The 21,223-nt window shown below is 33.3% G+C and overlaps 2 protein-coding genes across 2 annotated transcripts; both read right to left on the bottom strand.

The window, feature by feature from the left end:
- Positions 1-220: 220 nt before the first annotated feature.
- LOC109005069 (40S ribosomal protein S3a-like) lies at positions 221-3,274 on the bottom strand. The gene is made up of 7 exons (XM_018983843.2): positions 3,118-3,274; positions 2,973-3,020; positions 2,763-2,868; positions 1,592-1,729; positions 1,299-1,484; positions 726-926; positions 221-521 (listed from the first exon to the last, which is right to left on the bottom strand). The coding sequence occupies exons 1-7, from the start codon at positions 3,126-3,128 to the stop codon at positions 426-428; spliced, it is 786 nt and encodes a 261-aa protein (XP_018839388.1). The 5' UTR covers positions 3,129-3,274; the 3' UTR covers positions 221-425.
- Positions 3,275-5,794: 2,520 nt separating this feature from the next.
- Positions 5,795-11,156, bottom strand: LOC109005070 (sulfate transporter 3.1-like). Its single transcript, XM_018983845.2, has 12 exons — positions 10,573-11,156; positions 10,270-10,477; positions 9,985-10,156; positions 9,769-9,834; positions 8,909-9,022; positions 8,325-8,441; positions 7,776-7,902; positions 7,353-7,639; positions 7,016-7,209; positions 6,797-6,885; positions 6,613-6,689; positions 5,795-6,461 (listed from the first exon to the last, which is right to left on the bottom strand). Exons 1-12 carry the CDS (start codon positions 10,886-10,888, stop codon positions 6,273-6,275), a joined length of 1,956 nt encoding a protein of 651 aa, XP_018839390.1. The 5' UTR covers positions 10,889-11,156; the 3' UTR covers positions 5,795-6,272.
- Between the last annotated feature and the right edge of the window lie 10,067 nt (positions 11,157-21,223).

The raw sequence follows: 21,223 nt of genomic DNA, 5'->3' as shown, positions 1-21,223 counted from the left end.
CACACCAAACTGAAAATAGTGTTTGTGAAAACATTGCCGGATGGCCTTATCGTCTTCCGAAACATCCCTGCATAACAATTTTAACCATGCAATGGACAGGAGTCCAACCTACAATTTTGTTCGTAACTCGTCATTATCAAAACGATGAATTATGGAAAAACCCAGAAAACGAAGATATATATATCGAGAAATAGAGTAATAAATATCGACAAATCATTGTATAAGAGTGAGATAAAAGGTGGTAATATATAGCATTTCGGATGAAAACAACAAGTTGTCCACTTCGATTGAACGGATCAAAATTGTTTGTTGACGACAAATACGCAGAACTGCGCGTTCATAATAAAAAAGAATCGAGCAACACAATTCTCATGCCAAAAAAAGAAAAATAGCAAAAGCTAGAAGGCAACTTCATAATCCTACATTCAGGCTCCAACTGGTTCAGCAGGCACCTCCACCATAGCTTCATCGGCGGGCCTCTCCACCTTGACACCAACATCATCTGAATAGTCACCATGAACCTACTCATACGATCATAACAGGCAAGTTAACATACTAGCTTCCATATGTAGGATTCGGAGCTCAAAAGTTTTGGAAAAACACGTTAACAAATAAGTGTAAGCTTTCTGAAATTATTGATTGGAAATGAGTCACCTTTATGAACTCTTCGATAATTCTATTGTGCGCATACAAAAACAAATAGATAGATAGATAGATAGACTCACCTCCATCAACTTTCCAAGATCAAATTTTGGAGCCTTCAAAATCTTGACTTTCCGAATAAACACATTTTGTAGAGGGTAGATACCCGAGGTGGCCTTCTCAATCTCTTTGCCAATTGACTCTGGGATGAACTTGCGAACCAACTCCTTCAGATCACAGGACGATGCTTGGTTGATCATTATCTCCCTCATCTTACGACGGATCTGACATAACCAAAGCAACATTATATGTACTGTTCGGGTAGAATATACATTTAAAAATGGCATTCAGTCGACAAGAAGATCAAAATACCAACCACATGGAGTTAGCAACCAATCTTAATGAATAGAAACAGACATCCAGAAAAAGAGAGTGAACTTCATCTTTTATATTATCTGTTATTGCATGTATCATGCACTTCAACAACAAATCAAATCATTTATGCCAGTACGTTAGATAATTTTTCCCCAGTAAATTATGCTAAACACAAACAGAATACAGAACAAAGCAGAAGTCTTCCAAGATACAACCTTTGCTGTCTGATAATAAATAGTTATATAGGTATCTAGTTAACCAGATAATCTAGTTAGCATCACCTGTCTAATTTGGCTGGACTGAGCATAACAGGTCCTCTTGACTTGGTTTTGCCGCCTCTTAGTAAATCCAATGCAGAACATCCTCAAACTGTAACTGTCAGTAGTCTTCACATCCACATGAGCCTCAATCATTGTCTGCCATTTCCTTACCAAAGACCTCAACTTGTCTGTGGTAAAATCCATTCCCTGAAATGTTTGAAAACAATTCAAAATAAAAACATATGTTTGTTTTTTCATTAAAAAATAGCATTAACAATGTTGGATGCAGATGAAACTATATTACATAAGCATACCCAGAAATTGGTCAGGACATTCCTCCCTTGAACATCCTCAGCTCTCAATCTGATCTTTCTGTATGCATGATCCTCATCATCCTGAAGATCAGCCATTGATATCTCAAAGACTCTATGTTTGAGCCCTTCAGAGGCAATCTGTGAGAGAGACAATAGAGGCATAAGTAGGTACACAGATAACATATATTGGCAATTGGCATTAGGGAGAAAAAGCACATCATCAACAGACACAGTAAAGATAACAAAAGAATCACATCAAATTCACATTAGGGAGGAAAAGCACATAAAGGCAAGAATGCCACAACCAGAATCAGAGTCATAAACTGAAAACTTTTATGTTCTACGGCATAAAAAGAACAACAATATACTTAATATAAACTATGAGGAACCTAGTTTTAAAAATATCAATACTTCCATAAATATCAATACCTTGTAATATCAATACTTCCATAATTTTAAAAATATCATAATTTTGTTACTTAATAAACGAAAAAGGAGGTATTATAATTTCTAAAAGGACAGAGGAAGGTGCATAAAAACTTGAAACCTTAATTCAGATTTAAATAGCTAAAGAAAAAATATAGGTGTTACCCTACTTAAAATATTACTCAGTACAAGGACTCGCATGAGAAATGCACGTCCAAAACTACTTAATATAAACTATGAGGAACCTAGGTTGTTAAAAAAACAGGTAAAGTTATCTTATGAAGTTAATATAAAAGTCTCATTCTAGAAGCAAATAAATCAAACGCCTCTATTGAGCAAATATATGAAATTGGAAACGGGATAGCAAGTAGAATTAGAAACCTGGTTTTCTCCATAACCAAACAATATGTTCCAGAGACTTTGATAAGAAAGCGAACAACTGAATTAAATAGAATATAGCACCATTAAATCACATCAAGTCATATATCAATGAAAAAAGGTTGCTTAACCATCAACCCAATTCGCCAACTAGTTAAGCTAAAAAAACGCATATAAATTGATTGGACAAGCCACAGCCAAAAACATTAAAAGAAATATTGCATCTTTACAGCAGATGTAGCCTACGATATAAAGTGAAGAACTCAGAAATCCAGGCCAAAATTTTAACTCAATTTCTTATCCAATATTTTCTCGCCAACCAAACAGCACAAAACGTATGGAGAAATTAAATGACTAAAAAATATACCTTGGTACCCTGAGTGCGAGTAACAAGGGTTTTGCCCACATTTTTTACTGCGAACACTGAAGGTGCCTTGATATCGTACCAATCCTTCTTCGCAAATGGATCGGCCCTAATCATATATACAACTATATATCACAACAAAGCTCGAGAAAGAAAAGAAAAGCGCAAAAAAGAAGAAGAAGAGTTAACATCAAATAGGAAGATGACACTCACGCCTTCTTCTTTCCTCCCTTCTTTCCCTTGGAAATTCTCTTATTCTTTCTGTTCCATACAAATACCAAAACTATTAGTGCTTAACAAATACAAGGATCTTATTTCAGATGGAGAGAGAATGACAGGAACATTGAGAGTACAGTACCCGACGGCCATATTAGGAGAGGGGATGAGCTTAGTGGGGAAGCGAGCAAGAGCAAGCGACGACGGCTACGCAGCGAACCCGGAGACACAAAACCCTAATCTTGTATGTGAGAATTATATAGGTCGAGTTTGCACTTAGAGGGTGGGTACGTCATTTTGGTGGGAATGAATATTTCGTCACAAAACAAAAGTATGCGACGTCGTTCTCTTCGTTATGATTTTTTTTTCTTTTAATTAGCACAGAGCGTCTTGCATTGGTGTGTGTGGTATAAATTATAAAATTTTATTTATAAGACTAAAATTTAAATTTTATTTTTTAAATTAAATTATATCATGTAGCATGGTGTAGATATTTTAAAATAGAGAAAATATATTTACAATCGTGAATTGTGTAACTGCCGCGTAATCATTTTTAAAAAAGTGAATAAAACATGAGATCTACATAAAAAAAATTATTTTTTTAATAATAAATCCTATTATTTTTTAAAACGATTGTACTGTGTTTATGCACTTTACGATTATATATATAATTATACCTTAAAATAACAGTACCCCCTCCTGTAAAGTCCTAGAACTTAGAAGTGGAATGGTAATTTTGTATATGAAATTAATTAACTTTGCAAATAAGTGGGAGGATCCTTGAATATTTTCTATCTTTTTTCAGCTATTATTTTTTTAAATCGTACCATTTACAAATTGGTGAGTAAAACTTTTTACTTGTTGTTACAATTATAAAAATATAAAAGTACAGTGTTTTTTATAATAATTCCGGCCGTAATAGATTTTCGTATCAATAATGTGTATGAGGTATCAACAAACAAACTCATAAATAATTTTTATTTTTTAATAAATAATTAAATGAAATATTTGGTTTGAACTCGGCACTCTAAATTTGTATGGAATACAAATCTTTTATTGAAAAGTTTAATTCCAATACAAGCTAAGAGCGCTGGTATTGGCTTGTATATGCATTGAGCACTTGTATTGGCTTAGCTAAATGCCAGTAAATCTCCAAAGTTTGGCTAAGACTCTATTTAGATGTTGATATGAGTTAGATTCGTTCTTTATGAATATTAGTGAGTTGAAATGATGGAGTGAGTTTTGTGGAGCTCGCCTAAAATGAATTTAGATGTATTTGAATATTAAGATGAGTTTAGACGTATTTATGAGAAGTTACAAAAATATTATGGATCCTGTGTGTAAAGAGGTGTTGAGTTAAAAAAAGGTTATAGATTTCACGTGTAAAGAAGTTTTAAGTTGAGATGAGTTTTGTCATTTTAGAATTGGGTTTATGTATATAATTAAGCAGTTTTCAACAAAAAAGATCCAAACTTACAAATTAGGTGTTTAATTTTCTTTGCACTCGTCACAAATTTGCGAGCATCAAATAATCCAACATTCTATTTTTTAATAGTTATATTTATTTTCTGAAAATGTATACACGATTGTTTTTAACAGTAGTCTTTCAGAGAACAATTGATTTGGCTAATTATTTTTAAACTAAAAATAATTCCAAGAGACAGTAAACAAGAATTTGGATTGTCATGATCCATCAAAAACTCCTCTGCTGGACAATTAAAATCTTTATGAATGGCGAAATTAATGAAGTTTCTCTAATCGGAGATTTTATTAATGGCTTCTTAATCTATGTGGATCCAAATATTGGATTTGATGTGTTTGGAAAACTTTCAAAGCCGAAAGAGCTGCAACTATTGCTAACATGGAACAATTCTTTTCCACCTTTTGTATGTTTTAAATGGATGTGTATTGCTTTCTTTTGTTTGTAGCCATTAGATGAAAACTTTCAAAGCTGAAAGAGTTGTAAGTGTTGCTAACATGACACAATTTGTCTATCTTTTTTTACCTTGATCTGTTTTTAAATGGATATTAAAATGTTTTATGGAGTTTTAGAAAATAAGAGAGAGAAAATTGAATAAAAATATTATAAAATTAAAATAATGTTATAATATTATTTTTATTTTAGAATTTGAAAAAGTTGAGTTATTTTTTGTATTTTTTTTGGAAGTTTGAAAAATTTGTAAAATGAGATAATGATTAGATGAAAAAGTTAAAGATCTGAAAGTGAAAAGTGTTTATATTTATGGTGTTTGGATATTAAGATGAGATGAGAGACTCTGGCTGTCCAAACCAGGCCTTAAAATCTCGGGGCAAAGTATAGATCAAATTTTTACTATTATTTTGAATTTTATATATATATATATATATATATATCACGTTTAATTAAGTAGTACATATTAAGATTAATTATTCAAAATGTGACATATATATGATCAAGAGAGAATAAGAATTCCTTTAAAGGAATATATCATTTTAGACAAATACCTTTTGTTCTAATGGCACCGGCCCCATTGACTCAATAAAATTAGAACATGATCCTTTTGATTCAGATTGAGTTTCACCTTTTTTAGTTCTTTAATTCCCTAGCTTGTGTCTCAATGGCGCGCGCGATTTGTTCTTCTATATGCACCCACTGTAATGCCATGATGGACATGTTAATGTAGTGCTACTTTTCTAGTATCAAAAGCTGAATATAACATATATACATATATATATATATATATATATATATTATATCAGTGTTGATGCATCAGCACATACGACACATGTATGCACACGTGTGGCCAACAATTTAAACTTTGATTGAATGGAGATCAAACTGAGAAATCACAAAGACCCCAATCAGACCATGCACTTGCCTGATCAGGAATTTTATTCAGATTACATTCACATTACATTTTGATTTAGAATACACATGAAAGTTATAAGAACCCAAAAATAATCCTTTGTGAACTTAGGTAATATGCTTCCTCATTAGCGGATAACTTGCATAGCTTATTAATTACGTATGATAATACTATACACTACACTTACATTTCACTTGTATTCTATTATGTAATATGTATGTGACACATTTATCACTATTAGATGATAAAATAAATGATCATTCAATAGTAATAATGTGTCATATCTTACATAATAGGATGAAAGTGAAATGATATTGTGATGTATAGAATTTTTCATTACCTATTATATATGTCTATATATATATGTGGCTAGCTGCATCCACTAATATTTACGTATTAACATGATTTTTGATCAATTATAAGTTGATCATGATGGCCGGCCGGGGATTGCTTAGACATTGTTCTCCGGAATAGTCTGGCCGGCATCGGCCGGATTTGGCTTGCATGTATGTAACATGAAATTACATGCCGCCACAGCCTCTCTTACTGTAAGATAAATCCGTTCTTGACCAATGTTTTCGATGAATTTGGACTTGTCTAGCTTCTTAATCACCTCGCTTCTTGGGTTGGCAAGCAAGAGCTAAATTGAAAACAACATAACGCAATTAATAATAATTAATAACCAAATAAAGATTATTTTCGGACTATGATAGCAATTTATTATAAAGTACTATGAAATACAAAAACAAAATATAAGAATAATGCCAAAAAAGTTTTATCATTTGATCTACCTCGAGGCCCTTTCTATCGGCAATCCTCTTGATCTCTTCAAGCATGCTGATCCCACTCGTATCAATGCTGCCCACAGCTGTGATATTGTGGAGGCATATTATAATTTCTTGATCAGCAATCAGGATTTTAATCTTATCTTCATTAGTTTAAGACTGACAATTTAATTTCGATTTAATTACTTACCGCCAAGGTCCAATATAACATAATGTAAGCTGGTAATTTCGCTCGAAGATTTTATTCTGTCTTCCTCTTCGAAGATCCGCCTTGATATCCTGATCAGATCAAGTTTTGCAATCAAGATAAGTATCTTGTCATGCATGCATGTATGTTCACCATTTACACGTACGTTCACATTTACATCTTAATTAATGTGTGTAGATGTGTGTGTGTGTGTGTGTATACCTTTCTCTCAAGTAATTTGCATTGGCAAAGTATACTGGCACGTCAATTTGGAGAATGAGAACTCCAGGAACATTGTTAGCGATTGGGTATTGATCAGTACTTCTGTAAACCATGGAGTACTTGGGAATATTGCCCAAGACAGAAGTCCGTGGCCTTGCTACAAATAGTAGAACCCTTAGCAAAGATAGGGTAACCTGCAATTAATAATATTTGCACATTACAAATTAAAACCCTAAATATAAACAAAAAAAATAAAAATAAAAAGAAAAAATTCTTTGTATTTTAGGATACGGATCGAGATTATATGCTAGCTCCTAATGAATCCACGTACACATACCGCGATGACTAAGCCAATCTCAACACTGCCAAAGACCACGCCAAGATAAGCTCCCATGCACACCGTGAAATCAAATTTGTCGATGTTCCAGAGGTGGATGGCAGCTTGATAGTCAATAAGGCCAAGCATGGCAGCGATGATTATGGAGGAGAGAACAACAAGAGGTGTATAGTAAAACAACGGTGTCAGGAATAGCAACGTGATCATCACTGCTGTTGCCATGACTATGTTCGACACTGCTGTCTTGCATCCTGCATTGAAATTCACTGCAGTTCTCGAAAATGGTCCTGCGATCACATTGCATATGGGCATGCATGTGTATATTAGCAGCTGATGAAAATATTGCTAGCCCAACTCGTGAGATGCAACGACCCAGGCTTAGGTTTGGACTTTGAGAATTAGATGTATGGATCAGGTAAGTACCTGCTGTCAAGTAACATGAAGTGCAAGAGCCAGCAATATTCATCATCCCAAAAGCGATCATCTCTTTGTTTCCATCGATATGGTAGTTCTTGAAAATGGCGAAGCTTCTACCAACTGCTACTCCTTCCTGTTTCACAGTCACCAGTAAAGTGTTAGCTTTGTTCTTCGGAAATAGACACAGATTAATATAACCTATTCAGCAGGTTTTAGTAAGGCAGTCCTATAATACTACTTTTATTCGGATACCGTACGTTGAGATATAGTTACATGAGGTTTTTTTAATGTTTTTTTGCCATTTTTTTGGCGGTTTCAGTTGCACTAAAATGCCCTAATTGTAAATATGATATTCTTCCGCCAAAACGATCGAGAGTTATTAATTTCTTATAAACATAAGATGGTAGGAAAGGTACCATCCTATGCAAAATCTGGCGTCCGTGATTACAATTAAAGAGCAATTCAAGCTAGCACTAGAATTACTAGTTGTATTTCGTTTGTCCTGTGTGATGGATGACGCAAGGAATGAGGCCGTAGCAAGGGCGGAGGACTTACAGCAAGGCCTATGACGCCAGTGATGATCCCAGTTTTGATGGCTGTCGACAGATAAGGCGACCCAAAAGCCAACTCAGATACGGAAAGTGGATTCAAGCCTTTCTTCAGATGCCCAATCTGGAATTAGAACAAACAAATTAAAGACGTCATCACAAATATCATATATAATATAGATCATGCTTAGTCTAGCTACGTACATCCAGTCAAATATATATATATCCCGGCCCTCTCAACAGTAATTAAAAACATATATGTACTAATCAATATACGTACAACTGGAATTAATCATGCATGTTTTGATTTGTGTAGAGTGTACTCCAAGAATATATATGATCTGTATGATTCTTACGTTTAGCTAGCTAGATAGGCACGTAGAATTAATCATATTTTGCGACGAATTAGGAGATGTCAGAATATTTTGTGCGCTATTAATTCAGAGCTACTTTTATTACGCATATGAAGCAACCACGACATAGAAAATTGCAGTACTCATAGTGGAGGTTTACTATGCCGGACAGCGCATATATACTAGTGCGGGTAGCAATGTAGATCAGAGATCAGAGAGAGAGAGAGAGAGAGGTTACCACTTGTATACCGTGCTTTTCAGCGTGGGTCAGAAAGACGAGGATGCTTCCGAAGATGACAGACGTCAGAGGTGCCATTGCATTTATCCAAAAGAAGACTGGCCTTTTCTTGCTCTAGTACATGACGATCAATGGCATAAAAGTAGATAGATAATTAGTAAATCGAAGTACGTAGCAAACATAAATTTGATTTCAATAGAGGAAAGAGATCATGATGAGACAACGCCATACAAAGACGTGGACTAAAATGGGATTTTTTTTTTATAGTTATTCTTTTAGAGGTTTCTTACTATTTATACTCATCAAAACAACCTAAATCAAGTGCCTAATTTTCTTAGGCAAAATAATTAATTGATTGATTGCAGGTTTGACAAATTGTATCGGCCCATAATTAATTTTTGCACTTATAGAGAACAACGAGACCTTCAGTGCTAGCTATATAGCTATTGAGGAGGATAGTAGCACGAGCCGATATACTAATAGTTACTTTTTTTAATTATTAAAAAAATTAAAAAATAAATAAATATAAGAACGATAAAAATATAAAAATAAATTGAGAATACGTGATAGCATTATTCATACGTACATGATATATGGTGTACGCGTTTATTTTGGATAGGTTCAGACAGTTCTATTAAAGAACATCATTTTTCATCAGTTGCCTAATTATTGTTTGTTGGCGGTGTTATATATTGAGGTGGGTAACTAATCACATGCATGAAAAAGGCTTTCCTTAATTATAACTAATATGTTCAATTCTTTCTCACAAACTTGGATTAATACGTTATTAAAAGCTTAAAAAAGAACGTACGTACATGATCAGCTTAAAGTCATGCGACTAGCTAGCTAGGAATACTTACAAAGTATCTTGTGAGCAGAAGGTAGAAGAGAAAACAGCAACCCAGTACACCACTTTCCCATCTCCACTGTAATTATAATCACCAGCATAAAGTTAATTTCAACAAAAGAAAAGCACTGGAAATATATATATATATATATATATATATATATTAGGCCGTATATATATATATATATATAAATATATATATATTGTGAAAAAGAAAGTTAAGAATTACCTGGTGTGTTTGGGAAAATACAGAGCGAATGACCGATACAAGATCAGTTTCATGAGTGAAGTGAATCAGCCCAAGAATCCCCTTAAGTTGCTGAAGACAAACAACCGTGGCTGCTCCACTCATGAACCCCACTATCGTTGAATGTGACAGGAAGTCCACGATAAATCCAAGTCTGCAGTTTAAATGAACATTTTAAAAAGAACAAAAAAAATCTAGTATTTAGTTATGCCCTAAAACCGGAACGCAACCAACAGGAAGCCCTAGTGATCAGAGCATGCAGCAGACCTTAAGAATCCGAGAGAAGCTTGAAAGACTCCAGCAAAGAACGTAGCAGTGAGAGCCAGTTGAATATAAAGTTTTGGGTTATCATGAGGGTTAACTTCCTTCACCAGCATGGAAGATATGAGAAGGGACCCAACAGCCACAGTGCCCACGGCCAAATCTCTTGAGCTCCCCAACATGGCATACACCAATGGCGGGACAAAGCTGGAATCTGCCATTTTCAGTGGAGATTTTCTCATAATTTCTATCGAAATATATTCTTAACATGCATATACGCGTTTTGATATAAAAATCCGAGATACTTACATAACCCGAGAATCGGTGGTAAGTTGGCCAAACTTGCATAGCTTATGCCTTGAGGCACCGCTAGACTGGCAATAGTGATTCCAGCAATAACATCGGATTTGAAGAAGTCAAACGTGTATCTAGGAGCCCATTCGAGGATTGGTATCAAGTATTGCAGGCCAAGTACAAGCTTCCTAGATAGAGGCTGGTTCTTGAACTGCCGGAAGGGATCATCGGGAAAGAAAGTCTCTTTAATAGACGATTGTAAGGACTTGGATAGCGGTTTGGATGGAGGAATTGCAACAGGGTGCGGGCATTGATAGTCGCCGTTACCCATTGAAAATCCTATATCAGATTTGGAGACACTGCTGCAGATTATGTAGAAACTTATAAGGATGTTTTAGCTAGCTAGCAAGACGCTGGCCTTATATCTCTCGTAATATGCTCTATATATATAATCGCTGCAATGACGGTACGTGGCCTTAATTGCAGTAAACGACGATGAGGCTATGTTTCTTCGAGGGAAAGGCTGCTAGTTGGCTAGGCTTGGTGACATTTGTGAGAGAGAGAGAGAGAGAGAGATTGCTAAATCTGGGTTGGAGGCAATTAAGAGGTAAGCTAGTGTGCAATGACAACAATGGGGAGCGGATGGGTGTTATTTAAAGTTGGCGATAAGAGCGTAGTGGATTATCTTCGAGTAGTGCTATAGGGGTCCCACAAATGGGATTAACACGTGGCAAGTCGTCAACTTTTGACCTCCGACCTTGCAGTAGTACTGTTTAATTTGCTACGCGACCAGAGGCCGACTAGTTGGGTAAGCAAAGTTAGGTTCGTTGATAATATTATCTTCCCAATAATAATGATAAAGAGGTACTGTTTTACATACTTTTATAGAAATTTTAAATAATTTTATATAATTATTAAAAAACTGCTACAAACACGTAAAGATTTCACAAATTGATATAGAATAGAGCCGATAGTTGAGTGAATTTGAATATTTTATGTGAAAATTTAAAAAAATTATTTTGAGATTTAAAAATTTTGAATTTTTTATTATATTTTATATAAAAATTTAAAAAATTTATAATGATAAAATGAAATGAATTGAAGTAAATTTTGAATTCAAACGTTAAGGGGTTAGGGATGGGAATGGCGGCAACGATGTTGCCCACAAAGTACTCATGCTCACTCCGATGAGAATGAAGGGGGACGTAGGTTGGTGGGACAAGGAAGGCTTCTACGCGGGGAGTTTATGGGCGAGGGATAGCAAGATATGGGGCTGGCGGTGAGGGACAAGATCAACTACAAAGACGATATAGGAGACGGAAACGGTGGCAACGTGATCACCTACAAACTCACGTTGGCTCCGAAGGAATGCATGCAGGGGGATGGGGAAGGCTTCTGTGCGGGGAGAAAATCAAACACAATAACATGAAAAAGAGTGGGTTATAGGTTATACAATCGTTACACAATTATTTAAAAAAAATGAAATTTATTATTAAATTGTTAATTTTATATTTAATCGTATTTTTTTTTTAGAAGAAATGCGCGAGGGTGCGACACACTTAATTTATTTCTCAACGTACATATAAAGTAGTTGATCTACTCGGATAATACCGACTATCACTGCCTTCGTTGCACGTAGACGTATGACAATCTGTGTACTAAACGTGGTCGTGGTGAACTTCTAATATTGGATTGGGGGAGGGGGATGGAGACCACACCTTTATACAAGTGACGTTTTAGGCCGGACCAATTAAGATGGGCAGGGATTTGGCATTTGGATAATCGGAACGGAAGATATCCCCGGCCGGCCAGTTTACAATTGTAATTATCACTTTATATATAGGTGTTTTTTATTTTATTTTAAATGTCATAACAAGTGGCAAATTCAAAACTGGTTCTTACCGATACGTTTAATTCATTTTTTATACGCAAACTTTTGGCCAAACGGCACATGCACCTACGTACAGGCCGATCGATGTTGATATGTCGTGTGACGATTGTGACAGTGCATGGGAATTACCCAAGTCTCTACATGAGTATTCTTCACATTCATTACACCGCTATATATATAAATATATATATATATATATATTAATACTCCTAAGTACTCCTAAGTCCTAAGTCCTACGTCCTACCAATATATATCTATGGGTATTAATTATTAATTTAGTTAAATATATTTTATATTTCGTGTGTTAGAGGGGAACACTAAGAAAGGAAGTTGGAGATCTTATGTTTATTAAGTTCATTGTAAATAGAATATAAAATAATAATAAATCCATTAATTTAAACGAAAACGATACACTTACAACCATTTTTTATAACATGCACATTTATACAATCTGCACGTTTTAGACGAGAGATATTTTTATAAAATAACTTATAAAAGTAACATTATTTTATATAAATATTTTCATTTTAACACATGATTGTATAAAAGTTGTAAAAAAATTATACATGTATCATTATTGGGAATGTGGCAAATATTAGTCCTATTTGGATATTGAGCTGAGTTAAGATGAGTTGAGTTTTTTATGAATAGTAATGACTTAAGATGGTGAAGTGAGTTTTATGGGATCTACCTAAGATGAGTAAGATATATTTGAATGCTAAGATAAGTTTAAATGTATTTATGGGAAGTTGAAAAAGGTTGTGGGTCCAGCATGTAAAGAGGTGTTGAGTTAAAAAAAATTATGAGTCCTACATGTAAAGAGTTTTGAGTTGAGCTGAGTCTAATGATTTAAGAGTTAGGTATTTAGATGTCAGACTTAACTTAAAATCAGATTGAATTGAGTTAATGTCAATTCAATCTAAGTTCTGAATGGGCCTAAGTTAGATCAAAGGAAGTTGGAGATCAAGTTTAAGCTTTGACCAATATTGTTGATGGAAAAGTTGACCAAATGATCATGTATTTTGTAGGGACACGGACACTAGTCGACAGTACAAATTAGTGTGAACCGAGTATAAGCTTAATTTCCTAATTTGTACAGTAGTACTCTGATTAATTGAATGGATCTTATACACTGTTCATTGTAATTTTCTTTAAAATGGTTGGTGTGTTTCTTCGCATTAATCTTAATTAATCATGGTAGATCTACAAATTAGTACGGACAACAACAGAAAAATTATTATTAAAGAAATCAAATAATTATTAAATAAGAAGCATGCATGCATTGTCAAGTATATTAGGTTATAAATTGCTTCCTTAAATTTTGCCTTCAAAGGGAATGATGAGAGGAATATAATATATATATATATATATGTATATATATAAATAGGATTTTTCTATTCAAAAGAGATTATTGGTCACATATTTTTATGTAAACCAAAAATTTTCCTAGATAAATTTAAGACAAAACTGAAGTTCATTTTCAGTTTATTTCACGTTAAATTAAAATTACCACATATTTTAATGAAAATAATTTTATATTCATGTTTTTTATGCAGAATAAGAGCATTGGCATTGGCTTCATAAAAAACTTAGCTAAATGTAAAATATGATGAATTTCATCAAAAGAGAGATGCGTTGGATTAGCCAAAGAGATAAATGTGATACTTTAAGCTACAATAAATGTATAGGTTTCTTCAAATTTAAAGAGTTACTGTTCATTCATCAAATCTATTTTTTATTCACTTTTAATCTCCAATGGTCCTTTTTATTCACGTTTAATCTCTAATTGTCTTGTAATAATAATGTAAGAATCAAATTAAATTATTAATTAAAATATGATTAGTGTAATTATAAAATATGAAAAAAAAAATATTATTATTAAAAAAAATAATATTATATTATTATTTTGATGAATTCAATAGCTAATTCAATGTGGAGTTATGAATAAGGAAGTTTTAGATATATAGAAAATATGTACTTTTCATCAAAATTTGAAGATAAATTTGATGAATTCAATGCTAATGCTCTAATGGCGCCATTAATACAATTATTTTATGGTTCCATTTTACAACGTCTAACTAATACAATTCTAGATCAAAATCTCTCATAATTATTTCAAAAAAAAAAAACAAAAAGTGCTATGGGATATTTACATGAATAACAAGATTCTAAATTGATTATGATCAGGTCGATCGATCAGTATTCAATGGTCAAGCCCCGCGCGGCCTAGCTCATGAGTAGTACTACCAATAATGATCGATCCACTAAAATCGAAAATGAGAGCAAAAAACACGCATACACGTTGTACACGTTTATGCAGATCTAGTAGATCATCATGGATATTTTGTGAAATGCATGGCGAAGCTTCTTCCATCCATATTCCATCAGACAATATTAATTCATAATATATATATAGATATAATATTCCATGGAAGCTGAAAATGTTGCTTTATGTGTTTCATGCCAGGCTAGGAAGGAGGGTGGGAATCACATATATGATCATGCATGCATTTCCTTTCTTTAATTTGCTAATTTCTTTCCCTCTATAATTATAATTAGTACTACACCAAATTAAGGGATGATGATAGTGATAGCCAATATTCTAGCTCCCCCTTAATTGATCTAGAGCACTAGTACTGATCATCGCTTTTTCTACCTGCTAGCTCGAAATTAAACCTCACAATCATTGGTAACACGAACTGTTTTTTTATTATTTAATTAAGTTTTTGGGACGACTCAACTTGCTGATATTTTTTGAGATATTTTTTCTAGTTCTCATGGCCAGCTATATATGTGACACCTCCAATAATCGACTGATCCACTATATTTGTGATAATTAATTAAGAATCGACATGGTGTAGACCAAAAGTTCATGATAAATTAACCATGCATGTAGTCAAATATATAGTATCACTTTAATATATAATAATGTAAAAGTGGCTTGACCAAACTGTCAAACCTCCAAATTTGGGGCGTGACTAGGAAAATTAATTATTGGAATGATACCATTTAGGGCTTAGGGGACAATATTATGTGCATGTCGCCTTAATTCTTTAAGCATATAATTAAGATAAAATTGTGATCATAAACGTTCAATTGGCCACGTAAAAAACTAACAAGAAGAAGAATTATAACAGCAAAGACAATTACGTACGATGATGATGCGCGGGCTGCAGCATCGATCGATCCTATCCTTAAGTACTACGACATGATCTATATTCTGAAATCCTCTATCTGATCATTTGGATTCAAACAACAAAATATATAATAGTACTTTCATATTTCCTAAGATGATCATGACATGATATGGTTGACATTAATTAATGTTCATTAAGTCGATCCAACCTGCATGTGTCATGTTTTATGATAGTCTTTTCTAATGCATGCCTAAAGTTGCTGCATCTAAATTTGTAATTAATAAAGTCAGTGAATTGCAGCATTATTGATCAAGACATGCTCATGACATGCTTGAAATATATGAGCTTCAAAGTAAGATGCAAAGGAGAATCTGGACCAGCTTTCTTGAATTTCTTGTTGAAACTGAATGCAGCAGGAATTGGAAAATTGGTATATGGTAATGATGAAAGTTATCCAGATCGAAAATTATGGCTTCCAGCTGCATGTTGAGCCCTAACAGTCCGGCCAGTTAATTTTAACCTCCCCAAGTATAACCTCCTAATATTTCCACTGATCTATGACATGATTGCTGTACTCTTTTCAAGGATTGAGAAACTTCTCCATAACCATTTTGAAGTAGTACTGGATCTGATTTAATTATTACCTGCTGCATTCATTTTCCAGTTTTTAAACTAGGAAACCTGAAAACTAAGTTATAAAATTATAAGGAGTCCAACAGTGACCAGTTTTTAATTCTGAGGTACGTACATATCGCAGATGTGGAGATCAATATATATATACTTCCCAGTTAGTTAGTGGGTTGCATGTGATGGCCCGCGTGCATTTGCATTTGATTGTGTACGTAACAGGCCGTACTGTAATAGCATGGTTATATAAGAGATCAGAGCCTTATATATCAATAAGTACCATATATATATATATATATATATATATATATATATATGTTGACATGCACCCATGCATGCTGCATGCATATGGAAGAAAAATCGCATTAATTAATTGTGGGAAGCACTGTTATGATCATCACCACGATATTATTCGATTATAAGATGATAACCAGGGACCCTATAACATTATGAGCCTTTGAAACTTGTTGTCTAAAGGAATTCTCGATCTGTCCTAGTATTGATCGTCGATCATCCGCGCCTTTGATCGATTTAGAACCCTGAATTAAAGAGAGCCGTCCATGGGTATGATTGAGGTGGCCGTGATCGATTTATTGACCTTGTTAATTGGTATATAACGACATATATATATATATATATACTTAGAGAAAGATCGAAATATTAATGTCATGAGATGAGAGGACTCTACATATTTCTCACAAGTACTATAATTCACAATATGTTTATAATCACTTTAATCCCAAATCTAGGTAGTAGAATTCGAACATGAATTTCAAGGAATTCCGATCCGATCATGGTATGCTAAATGCTTCGACTTTGAAGAAAAGAGTTATAAACAGGGTATCCTTCAAAGGGACTCAAATAATAAATTAAAAGGTTGAATTATCCATAGGACTGAGCTGATACGAGGCGTTTCGGCTTGATCATTTGCATCTGTGCATGTGTGGTACCGAGAAAGAAATTGGCATGGCCTCAGGTACGTACGTACGTAGTGTGTGTACGTATATGTATATGTATATGTATATGTGTGTGTGTGTGTGTGTGTATATATATATATATAAGTGTTAGGTTTGATTAATAAAGATTCTCCATACCCATTTTGAAGTACTGCAGGGTGATCTGATTAATTAATAAAGTACATTATTATTGCCTAGCTACATATTTTGTAAATACTTTGCGACTGATTAATAAATTAAGGGAATTGCTCACTTGGAAAAATGATTAATGTTTCTTTATGATGGTTATGATCTGTGAAGGTCTGGTAATTGTGACCATAAATTGAGTATTAAATGATACTTGTAGCTAGCTAGTGATCACTGTAAATTTGAAACAACATTAACAGAGAGTAATGCCCCGCGTGTAAGTTTGAGGGAAGCCTCCACACTCGATCCACAGCTTCAGCTAGCTCATGTGGTGTTAATTATAAACTTAAAATTCCATGCATGCAGCATGCAATCAACAAGTGCATGCAAAATCTCTGGCCTGCATTCATCAGTATTAGCAAGAAAAATAAGTATTTCATGTGATGAGTAATTAGTTGTAACAAGAGTGAACTCATTCGAGTAAGAAATGATATTTTCGCAACAATTATAACTGATCACAATTGATCATAAGCTATGTTGTATTATATATTCTGAAAAGAATATCATCATGTGTAAGCGAATAAAGTCATAAAAGAGCAAAAGCATGCTAAAGAAAAGGGAAGACAAAAGAATTAAAGTGAAGGACAGCAATCGGGCAGGCCAATATAATCACATACATGCTGCTGCAAATGCAATATATATATATACCTTCCGGCCAGTTCCTGATCTCACCATTGTCAACGTACTCATGCGCCTGCCGACCATGTATCCACTACTGAAATCTTCACAGCTTGCCTAGCTAATTTCCTGTCGTACACTTCGAAATTGTATTAATGCTCATAAGTAGTACTAGGATCGAAGCTAGCTTTACCTCGTAACTCAGCACTCTCATGTGTAAGATTCCCTTCAATTGCCAGAAAGCAGTGATCCTGAAAAATTAAAGCTACTTCACTTTTTAAAATGGGGTATATAGATCAGATATCGATCGATCGCAATCATGATCATCCTAGCTTGACCGCCTACTGCATTGGTACGTGAGAGCTATATTCCTAGCTAGTTCCTTTTTTTCTTCTTTTTGAGAAAGAGATCTTCTATTGTACGTTAGAAATTAAAAGAACAGTACTAAAGTCGGATACTAATTAATGATCTTCCTCCAGCACCTTTTGTTTATGAGTCATGACCCTAACTTCTAATAGTATATCTCTGCAAGCATGCAGGTCGATGCAGACGATTATTATTAAAAATGCATGTAGTAGATCAACGTCATAGGCGCTATATATCATGTATATATAGTACCTCTTAATTAACTCTTTAGCATTCCGTTTATGTCAAACCCTAATCGTGATCTACGTACGTACTTTATCACTCTTTATAAATAATAGAATGCTATTATCCTCATCCGTGGATATAGATCAGACAATCTGGCCTAAGTTTGTACGTACACGCGCGTTCGATCATGTCTTTATCTGATCTTGTGTTAATAATTTTTTTTTGTATATATAGCTCTTTTGCGTTGATTGTCATCATGTCTATGTGTTGATCATCGTCTTGATGATCATTGGTTTTGAATGATTTTTGCACAACGCACTTCTCTAGTTCATTTATAAGACTTTGTCAACCTTTTCGATCGGCCTCTATATCAATGAACTTTATATATAATAAAAGAAAAATTCTATGGATCATATCACCATCTCACTTTCATTTCACTATATAAAATGTGACACATTTATTATTATTAGATAATCTTTTATTGAATAATTATGAGTAATGCTATACACCACACCACCATCCTACTTTTATCTCACTGTGTAAGATGTAACATATTTATCACCATTAGATGATAAAAAATCATTTAATAAATTATCATTCAATAGTAATAAATGTGCCACATCATGTATAGTGAGATGGTGGTGTAGTGTATAGAATTTTTCGATGATTATTTATCATCCAATGGTAATAAATATGTCACATCTTATATAGTGAGATAAAAATGTGATGACCATCTTGGTATGGTGTATAACATTACTTATAATATATAAAAACAAAGTTACCCTTCAGCCCAATGTATGGAACCGTTCACTTTACTTATACGTGTGTATACACACAAGAAATGCATGGTATATACAAGAAGAATAAGGCTTGTTTGGATACTTAGGGATTGTCTGGGAATAGAGATGGTTTCATTTCATTTCAAAAAATTTCATCTCATTTCCTTCCCAAACAAACATCACTAAAACATAAACGCTTTTTAATTTCAAATCTTCAACCTTTTTTAATCTAATCATTATTTAAATATTATTACAATTTTTCTAAACTTTAAAAAAAATACAAAAAATAATTCAATTTTTTCAAATCTCAAAATGAAAATGATATTAAAAAATTATACTCTAACAAAACTTTAAACTTTATAATATTTTTATTCAATTTTTTTTCTTCTCATTTCTCAAAACTCAATAAAATATCTTAACTCAAATCATTTAACTATTATTCACAAATCATGTCACTACTATTTACATATTTCTCTTCTCATCTCATTTATCAAGCATCGACCTCTAGAATATATGTGATGTTTGAGAAGAAAATATTTGAAAATATCTGAAAATATATTAGACATGTGTTCCCAAACGCACCCTAAATCTATTTGCAAATATTTTTATTGGCACACCAATCCACAATAACTGGTCATGTGGAAGTCTGTCACAATATCAACTAATCTAATATGCATTTTACACATCAAATTTATAGATAGCATAACTCATACGAGAATATTATATATAGTCATCACTAAAACCCGAGAGAAAATGAATGCATGGAAGATATACTTGAATGTATTACATGAATTTATAAGGACATTCATATTGGAAAAAAGGCAGATCTAGAGCAATCATCAAAAAGAGCAATAATGAAAGAAAATGGAGATGCAAAAGGAAAGTTGGCAATATTGCTGGCCAGGTGACCATATATTGGTGGACTTTGTTTAATTATTGAAGGGCAAGTGGGACTTCCTAATGAGATCGTGAATCTCACTATATCTCAAAGGCGACCTAATTGCATGCCCCGGCCCTATTCCTTTTGATAAGCGTCACTTTTTTATATGGAGAAAATATATTTGTAATCGTAAATTATACGACTGTCGTATAATTGTTTTGTGAAAAATTAATAAAATATAGAATTTATTTAAAAAAAAATTAATTCTTTTAATAATAAATCATAATATTATTTTTTAAAATAATTACACGACATTTACACAGATTACAATTTTACGTAAAATTACTCTTTTGTATGTTTCTTATTATATATGTTTTGGAATATCTGCTGCACTCTCAGACCCGTGAATAGCTACCTCCTCTTACATTATATATCAAGAATGCAGTGCTGTCTTTTTCTCTTTCATCCATTCATGATTCCATACATTAATGCCTCAGGTCCAATATCATGCTGGAATTAATGTGCCTCATGTACTCGCTTGAAATGAGAGGTTCCATTATCGTACTGATCAATAAATACATGCATGGCACCAGTTTTTCTAGGAAAATCAATAAATATCTTGCTAAACTGACTTTTTTTTTTTTTTTTTTTTTTAAGAAAGATCTGGACGTTATTTTGTAATTAACGTTGTCGAGAAATGCTCAGACATTTTATGTTTTTTTTTTTTTTTGTTTTTTCTAGATCATGTCCCATATTTATATATAATGATGCCAGAAAATTTAAAATTAAAAAAGTGTTTAATGTTTAAAAATAAAGTTATGAGAAATTTTGAAAATTTTCATATTTGCCAAACATGCCCTTAGGCAATAATTCAACCGAATAAGTTTAGGAATATTAATTTTTAGACTGTAGTTTTTCGACATTATGATCTTTTCACTGGATATATATTTTAATCCTAAGTTTAAAAAGCAAAACGTGTAATATCTCTAAGAAGAACCTTT

This window comes from Juglans regia, chromosome 12 (assembly GCF_001411555.2).
Source record: "Juglans regia cultivar Chandler chromosome 12, Walnut 2.0, whole genome shotgun sequence".
Lineage (NCBI taxonomy): Eukaryota > Viridiplantae > Streptophyta > Magnoliopsida > Fagales > Juglandaceae > Juglans > Juglans regia.
Note: the sequence above shows the minus strand (reverse complement) of the source record. Positions and strands in the feature narration are given on the sequence as shown.